General features: G+C 37.4%; 1 protein-coding gene across 1 annotated transcript in view; it reads right to left on the reverse strand.

Moving 5' to 3' along the window:
* Myb (proto-oncogene like protein Myb) overlaps positions 1-7,061 on the reverse strand; it is a 29,636-nt gene extending 22,575 nt beyond the window's left edge. Inside the window, exon 1 of the mRNA XM_011495597.1 lies at positions 6,937-7,061. Coding sequence (XP_011493899.1) covers positions 6,937-7,040 — 104 coding nt within the window. The 5' untranslated portion in view covers positions 7,041-7,061. The remainder of the gene's footprint in view (positions 1-6,936) is intronic.
* Positions 7,062-9,811: the final 2,750 nt, after the last annotated feature.

Below are 9,811 nucleotides of genomic sequence, written 5' to 3' on the forward strand. Positions count from 1 at the left end.
GGTGTTTTGGGGGGGGGGGGGATAAAAGAACGAAAAAGCAAGTGTCTGTATAAGTGCTATAGTGCGAAAGAGACTATATATTTTTTGATTTTTATCAAGCTATGCAATTATTTTTAATTTAGTTATTTGCTTCACGATCCGTGAATATAAAATAAAACAAAGCTTATAGTTTTTATTGTATGCACACGTAAAAATAATATTTCTCTTTTTTTCGCTAAAAAAGTTTCTAAAATTTGCGTATTAACTCAATGAAAATTTATTTCATTCACTCTCCCTTTATTTATATCATCTGTTAATAAAGACAAAAACTACACAAAACTATGCACTATCAAAATTGAAAAACCAAAAAGATAATATTTGGTATTGCGTTGCAGAAATGCATACATGCAAGGGCGACAATATGAAAATGAAACAGCAGTAGATCGTGCAAAGTAAACTTAACCACGCGATATAAGCAGAATTGAAGAGACTTGTATCACAACGATTAACGACCACATTTTAACAATCATAAGGACTAAGAAGAACTCCGCCGTATGCAAGTACAGATGAAGCTGCACAAAAAATAGCAGCACCAGAAGCATGGAGAGCCAGGCATTATTAAACAGCATGACATAGCAAGTAGCTAGTTGAAGACTCGTATGCATACCTATACATGCATGTACGCAAGTCAGAAGTAAAAGATGGATTGAGAATGATATGAAAAGGAAAAGAGAAGGGGGAGTGTATGGGCGACAGGGTGGAAAGCAAGCGAGAGACATCTGGTCACCACCTGCCTCGATTTGCCCTTCTCGTTCGCGCTGTCTTTCTCGTGCAAGCGACTTCCCCCATTAAAGCTCCCAAGCTTCGTACCTAACGTACCTATACAAATACGTTCTTACGCGTAGGTACTTATATGCATTTAAACTCAACACTCTTCTTTTGGCCCCCTTCTCTTTCACTGCTTTCCCCTGCGTCTCTTTCCTTTCGCTCGCTTTTTCATATATTCTCATAATATGTGTGTTCTGTGCTGTATTGTACTTGACCAGGGACGTCGGTGTAATTGCATTATAAGTGCTTAAATTCAAATACCCACCATGCATACAAGGCTCCTAGCATGTATCATTAGTACATGTATGATTAATTTTTAATTACTTATTCTATTTTCTATTTTCACAGTTCCATTGGTAATTTTATTGATTGATTATTCAAGTTTTATTGTTAGACGAATATATTGAATAGTGATAATTATGTATATCTTCGTATGAAATTTTCGGTTAAATTAGAGAATAATTTTGAGATAAATAGGTTAAATATACCTTTGTTAAACAAAATCCAACCTCTTTTAATTTCTACGAGTTAATTTAGTCCTATTAAGAAAATTTTATGCTTCATTAGTTTTTGGTATAATTTGTGCGTTAGCATTCTATTTTAATAAAATCATAATACGAATAAAGTTGAATATTTCTTCTGAAAATATCGATAGATAAGTTTTGAGAATTGTTAAAAGTCATGAAAAAAATGAGCATAACAAATTATTATGCTATTGATCCACATAAGATTTATTTTATAATACAGTAAATAAAGTATAAGCTGAAAAAAGTAAAGAATAAGACACATTAAATAACTAAAATCAAACGGTAAAACTGCCCGAAAAATAAAAATTGTATAAGATATTTGGACCGATAAAGTGCAGATGTTCAGTTTTTAAAATTACTTCGCATTTATATTGTAAATTAAATATATATTAATGCTAGCTCAATTTTACATGTAATTTACAAATACGCACTTCATTATATCTGTAGTAATGGTTATTAATTTTCCGCTTTGTCGAAAATAAAATTCACGGCAAATGGCTTGGATAGGTCATTGTTCCTTACAGTGACGGTTCGAAAAACCAAATAGAAAAATAAAATGAACCCCTAGCTTTTATGTGGTTTTCATTTCTCATGTATTATAAGGAAACAGTAGAAGAAAAATTTAGATTATTGAATTTCCCACTGCAGTACACTAAGTAGCGAAAATTAGAGTATACAACACATGGGCATTACGAGGACGCGCTTACCGACGCGTTACCCACGGTTATTGGTGGGCCTCGTTCGCGTTTACACCCATCGCTTTACGATAAAATAAAGCCAGCGAGACGGATACGGAATGGCAGGGCAGCACGGGAAGTGAGTCCCTCTGACGCGCAGCTCTTCATCCCCTTTACGTATTCTCCTTCTCAACAAGTTTGACGCGCAAAAGCCGGCGCGACCCTTCCTGCCGCTCAACTCTTGTTCCCATGACAAGTGTACGCATCCCAGCAACTCCGCTACTTTTCCCTGTGAATCTCCCACCTTCGTGCCAGAGTCTCCACTTCGTCGCCACCACCACCTCTCTCTTCGTGGGAATCTTCGATTCAATGGTTGTTTTTTCGAATTCGCACTATTGCATTTTTGGTAGACGCCCCCGTGACATATTGTGCAGTTCTATTTGTGTGAGAAACTTTATTGTTCTACAGAGTAATGGATAGTAATTGGAAAGTAATGTAATTATTCAATGTATGTTCGCTACCACTGACCTCCAATTTCTTAGTTTAATCGCTTATCTATGCCTTTTGTATTCATCATTTATTGACTGCTGGTTGAATGACGATCCAGATTAGTGGGAGGTTTTTAATTTTTAAAGTACAATGTATTATTCTTTACATATTGTTAAACACAATATATTTCTTTATTGCTGCTTATATATATATATCTAAATCGATAAAGGCAAAAATTCTTATTCAACTACGAAACTGGATTTGAAAGATTACGCATATCATTCATTTAGATAGAAAAAGATTTATTTTTCTAATTATTTTTATTGTGAAAGGTAAATAACTTTTCAAATATTTTGAAAATAATAGTTTTGCAAACGACGTGTACTCTGTTTGATTTGATAAATAGTAAAATTAAGCTGTTGAGCAATACGGCCACAGTATTCATCTAAAGACCATAATTTTTCATAATTCATAATTTTTTCATGGTTTCATGATCTAAAGCCCCTTTTTGCAAAATGAATGCATTTAAATGTAAGTTGAAATATGAACAATGAAAGACATGTACATAAAAAGAAGATTGAAGAGAGATCACACTCCTTGTCAACGGTATAAGATTACAATTTTAAAATTTCAAATCCACGGAGCTTATCGACTTGACCTCATCATCGAACTCGTCCGGACTTGCATCCTAAGTTTAGAAAGCAGATGTGTTCGGGGCCCCATCAAAAGAGCCTTCCCTGTTGGTCGGCAACCCCACCTATCGCTCTTTCTAACCTCCCCATCTACGGCGTCGCTTTCTACGTGAGCCACGCAAAGAGCGGAAGCATAATGTGCGCGTGCGTGTATGTAAGAGAGTGAAAAAAGAATGCGAGACAAGGCGGGAATGAAGAAGTAGAAGCGAGTGCAAGGAAAGAACTAAAGAAAGAAGGGAAAAGACGATTTCGTCTCGACTCTACTCCCTCCCTCTTTCTCTTCTTCGGTTACTCCAAAGCAACCCCTTGGCAAATTTACAATTCGACTCTCCATTCATTCTGTCCTCGTCTATCTTTCCCCTCGGGCCTATTGACGAAGTCGTGGTACCGACGAGAACAACACGGTACATAAGGGTGGCAGCTGCTATCAGTTTGTGCCCCTTCGATACGAGTCGACGCTTGAATCTAATGATTGCAAGTATGCGTATACGTACACACTATTTGTGATGCATTAACATTCCTTAATATAATTGATGTCGTTAACGATAAAGAAGTATTAAGAAAAACAATATATGTGAATGCATATCATTTCCTTAATCCTTCTTTAAATAATTTATTATGCATTAAAATTGAATGATACAGTTAACCTGTTAAATATCGTAATATTCAAGAGAATTGCTAATTGCTCACAAAAATATAATAATTATTTATAATATTAGTAAATCAATGACTTTGAATAATCAATACTTAGCAAAAATATTTGTTGAAAACGAAAGTAATAGAATATAATATATTGGTGATATTTAATGCTACGATGATCGCATTACGGCCTTATTTATACGCGGCAATAAAATTGACATATGTGCTTTAATTTTCAATCGCTTTTGTTTTCCGTTAACACTACGTTGCGACTACGCGTTTTTTCTTTATCGCGAGAAGAACGCGTTCTACTCATAGTTAAATAAATGAAGTTTGCGAGAATCGCGTATCCAGAACATTATAGTAAGCCTTCAAAATTTATAGCTTCATTGTCCTCTTACGATTTATATATTTCAAAGCTTGTCAATAACTGGCTATTAATGGTGCGCTGCATTACTGCATTTCAGAATCGTCCTTTACTTATAGTTGCAGGTGCTTATAAACAAAATTCAACTTGTATACTCTAATATTTACATTGTTTTTTAACACTAAAGCCACTTATTGCACTTTTTTTATAAATTGCATTCGATACAACTTACGACATTAATCGGTTGCGTTTAAAATATTAGTATTGCCGTGGTATAATAAAACTATGCGAAAAATGAAAACAGTTTTTGATTTACATAAATATTGATATTGTTGGTATTAATTATAATACAAACTGAACATAGTGTGTATGCATAAAATACTTATACACGCAAATTTGCATGAAAGTTTCTCAAATTTAGATGTCTATTAATGAAAAAATGTAAGGTAATGAAGCACTGGTGGTGATTACTAAAATCGCATTATAGTATTCTACTTTATCATTTATATTCAACGGACATTTTTGGAAAAGAAGCGACATTTAGGAATAAGGAAAAAGATGTTTAGAACATTTTAGAAAATTTTCAGATAAATTGTAAATTGTTTAGTTGGGTTTTCCAGTCCACAAATCGAATTAAAAAATGTAATGAAGGATAAGCAAAAAATGCAGACAAGCACGATGCCTGAGAAAATGCACGGCTACAAGCTTCCTAAATCTAGTCATTGTTCAACGGTATTAGCCAAAGATTGTATTTAGAAGTGAGCTGTTCACAGGTGACGACAACACAATATGGAATCTGGATAATGTGAGCTTAAGAAGAAGACCATAAATTCCAGAGTGTTCCTTTGGTTCAAGATCATAAGGATCTTGATATCCCCCCGCAAACGAACGAAGGAGACCAAAAATGGCATGGATTCGTCTCAGCCGCTTCTGTACTAAACGTCAGAAATAAAGTTGTGCCAGCGCCCCCAGTGGAATCGATTTGGAAACCTATTTTAAAATCGCGCTTTTATGAGAACGCCAGCGCATGCATTTTCATGAATTAGTTGAGCACCTATGCTGTTGGGTATTTATTTCTACTCAATGATAATTCCAATCATGTTCGCACGTAATTGTTCACGTATTTAATATACACGTAATTGCTTCACGTAATTGTGGCAGTTGCTAACTTAATATCAAGTCCAACCTCAATTTGTATTCACACTTTCGTGACCTTTAGATAATCCCCATTTTTGTTTTTATTTTTCTTTCATTGAAAACTTCGAGTATTTAATAAAATATATTTCGCATGACTATATGTGCCGTTTGACTATTTATTATTATCATATAAATACATGACTATTTATTATAAATATATATTTACAATAAAAATTACAGAATTATTTGCACTAACAATTCAAATATGCATGTGTATATTTTTACGTAGAACTTGTAGAATTCTACGAATAATACATCGAATAAATTTTATTGGGAGAAATGACGATGCGAAAGAAAAGACAAGCATTCGATTACAAGCATTCTCCTCGAGGGTGAAGTTTGCGCAGCTTGCGAGAATAAAGATAAAGCTGTATCCTTTGATATTAATATAGAGACTAATTTCCGGTGGTTCCATGAGTGTTTTCAGACCTAAATTTAACAAAGTAAGATCTATCGTCTCCAAATTAAATTATTATATATGGTTCTAAAGGTTATTATTATTATATTATAATACTATTACGATGAAATGGATATTTTCCAATTAAATTTAAAAAGAAAAAGGATAGAAATGTTATAGCTTTTCATTGTTTTAATGATAAAGTTTCTATTTTGTCCGAATGGAAATGTTCACATTTTGATGTTCACATTGATAATAAAATGAAACACGAAGCGCCATTTATTTATTTGGGAACATTATATTATTATTACAAAATAAACATCTAATATGTACTATTATAATAGCGTTAATATGTCGCTTACATAACCACCAAGTTGTTTATCAAAATTGAAATTGAAATAAATATAATGTGATCGATACACTATATCCACATATATTTCGGTATTAGGTCATTAGCTTCAATATAGTATAATAATAGTAATGTAGGGTAAATCCTAATTAATAATAATTAGATGTTTCGTTTCTGCGGTAGTGTAATTTACCGATACGGATGCAGTTGCGGTTGTACAGCTGCAATCGTAATAAGGCTAATATGATTGCAATGCATACACTGTATTATGACGAACGAGCGAAAAACATAGATAAAATTGTAGTTTTCATGTATTTTTTATATATTTGGCTATTCAATTCCCTCTGCATATGTATTTAATATCAATACATGTAAAGGAGAAGAAGAATCGTTGAAGGGTGTAAAACGTTAATAAAAACGTTATTGATCAATGAATAAGTAAATTAATCGACTTTAATACATAATGTTTAAAAGGTTAACTCGTATGAAACAATCAAATCATATGAACATGTGTATCGGCATCGTAATTGTCATCAACATCGGTCTCCTTATCGATCATTATCCTCCATTTTTAAATGTCGACGAGGGAGGCCAAATCGGCATTACGCGCCGCTATGAAGTGTTAAAAGAGCATTTGAGGGGAACTCTTGGATTGACGCTACCGCGGGAAAAACAAAAACAACGAGAGTGATGTGGGAGCAGGGGACTTCAGTCACGGGCCAGTGAAGCGGCACGCGCTTCTTGGAATGTGGAAGCCACGGCAAAAGTGCAAGTGCAAAACAAACGATAACTCACGCTTCGGTTGGTGGAGGCGAATAGAAGCTGGAATGATAGCTTGCAATATCGACTCTCTTGCCAGCAATCAGCAGAGCAGAGGGACACGGTGGCATAGACTCCATTTTCCTTCCTTCCTTCCTTCCTCTCCTTTCTTCCTCCCTTCTTTGTTCTTCTTTGTTTTCGTGCTCCTTCTTTCCTGATTTCTCAGCACCCCCTCTCGCTCCCTCGCTTTCTCACTCACTTTCTCTCCTCTCTCTCTCTCTCTCTCTCTCTCTCTCTGCCCCTTTTGCGTGACCTCCTAAAAATGGAGTCTCGCGCGCTTTCTGGAACGCCTCGCGGTAACACTCGGGGGTCCCGCGTGGCTTTCCTAACTTCGGTCAAGGTCCCTCCTCCCTGACCCCTGCACCCTACACTATATCCATCGCGGCGAGATTCGACCGCTCTCCGCGGCAAGTCCCCGGGACTCTCACTCCCAGACGACTGCCATGTTCCTTCGCGTCGAATCCGGGCGCCGCGGGAAAACACAACCCCGCGAGGAAGCGAGTCGGTGTTTCGGAGAGCCGGTGGCGCAGCCTATCGATTCTTTCGCAGGCTCGGTTTGGGCCGGAACGCATGCGCGGGTCTTCACACGTATCTCCTCGCGTACACACGCGCACGCACTTGCCCCTTCGGCGAGCCCAGATGCTTTGACGGGGAACTCGCGCCTCCGACACTCGCCACTATCGGCAACTCGTCGGGGGCACCCTCGACGGGCCGGGGAGACGGGAAGGAGCCGAATAAATGTGATCGACTACCGTAACTTACGACGAACTTGGGCGCGCCCCGCTCGACTCGAGGTTCGCTGTCCAACTGCCGAGTGTCGGCCCTCGGCGACCGACAAGGCGAGAACTGCGGCGCGCGGAGCGGAGCGGCGGAGTGTGGCCGCCCGTCGTTGCCACTGGAGCTTGGGCTTGGGATATGGAAGGGCGACTCGGGGGAAGCGGCTACCCGAGTACTCTTTCCTTACCTCCAGCCCCGCTCACCCGCCCACCGCAACCCTCCTGATCCCTCCCCGACAGCCAGCCAACCAGTGCCACCACCCCCTCTCCTGCCCTCCCACCCCCTGATCCTCGTGCGGACTAAACTCGCGACCGACACCACGGTGGCTCCCACGACACGCCGTAGCACCACAACCGACCCTATGGAGGGGCTTGTAGCGTCTCGTTCCTACCTTCCTTCCTACCACTCCTCTCTTGACGCCCTCTCGCGATCGCACACACACAAGCACACGAGCGCGTACACTCTCTCACTCTGTCGCTCTCTCTCTTAGTCGCCCCGTGGCTCCTACCTTTTTCTATCCTATGCCTATTTCTATCTGTACTCTCTATTCGCTACTCTCATTTTGCGAATCCTTAACTCGAAAATACTTTGCAATGGTTCTCTCTCTCTTTTTTGCTTGACAAGTCTTCGTTTTGCTATGATGTTTACTCTCGAAAATTTTACTCGCCCCTAGCGTTCATGAAGCGACTCAACCAGCCACGCTCGAAAATGTAATACTAATCGACAAAATGCACTAACTATTTTTCAATATTGTCGTTCCCTTTCATCCGCCAGGGGTCAATTATTTTCAAAATACGAGAAGCACGCGCAATGTTAAATGCTATGGAATTGCAAACGTTTTCGAAAAGCTCTTGAAATTTGAAACTTTCGCAGTGCAATAAAGTTAATATGACACTACTCGTTAAAAAACATTAATTTAATATTGTTAATATTTTGTCATTGGTTAAGAATATTCGGAACTGAACATACCTGAATTTTTAAACACCAATAATTTAAAATACTAATATGCACTTTCTTCTCCATTAAACAATTAAACGTTATAATTAACTCGAACGAGGGCACGTAAAATCTGCAATTCAAGAAATTAACATATTTAATGATCGCTGCAAGAAATTGTTTATTAATTGACACACCATCCATCAAGTCAACTAAGGAAATTCCTTAGAGTGTAAAATTTTGCTTTTTTCTTTCTTTCTTTCTTTTTAAAAATATTTTATTAATTATAATATTTTAATAATTACTTAAAGGCTGTTGAATTTTATTCATGAAAAGTAAATAAAAATTTTGATGCAACAAATTTTTATCGATTAAGGACAATAATTTCGTGTTCTGTCGATAAAATAATGAAACGATTAAAGCATATTTCCACTTTGAGTTTATCAATCATAAATATATTTTAACGTATCGTTAATATTATAGTGCATCGTTATACAAATGTGCACAATAGTTCTTGTTATCTTTTGTCTGGTCTAGTTTTTCATCTTAATCATCGATTTGTTTGTTGTATGTTTCATTACATTATTGTAGAAGCGTGACTTTTCTACTATGAAAACGAAGATGAACAACTATATTTACCTACATTCTATAAATCGAAATAAAATACCTCCTCCTAAAATATTATTGAAATTAACATTTGGATAAATTGTAATTTATTTAAAATATAGATTTCTACAATAATCAATGTTTGTAAAAAGAGATTTTTGAGGATGCTAAGAGACAGAGTCGAAATATTTCGTCGAATCTTTTGCAGAAGCAGCTCACAGTGTAGCAAAAGAAGGGGAAATATTTTGAGTGCGCGAGCCTGCAGGGATTTCGAGACTATCCTTCTTTCTTTTCTTCCTACTTCTTCGATACCTTCGTCCTCCTTCTTTCCCATAATCACACGCGCATACGTCTATCTGCCGCTCCCCCCGACCCTCACCGGCTAACACTACTTCTACACTTTCACGTTACGGGTCTTTTCGCTCCCCCCGTTTTCACCTTTTCTCCGCGTCATCTCCCATCTCCCATCTCCCTTATTTTTCATTGCCTTTTCTCGTAGTCTTACCTTGCAATCGTTCTTTTTGTTTTCATC

The sequence above is a fragment of the Ceratosolen solmsi genome, unplaced genomic scaffold, assembly GCF_000503995.2.
Source record: "Ceratosolen solmsi marchali unplaced genomic scaffold, CerSol_1.0 scaffold11, whole genome shotgun sequence".
NCBI classification, from domain to species: Eukaryota; Metazoa; Arthropoda; class Insecta; order Hymenoptera; family Agaonidae; genus Ceratosolen; species Ceratosolen solmsi.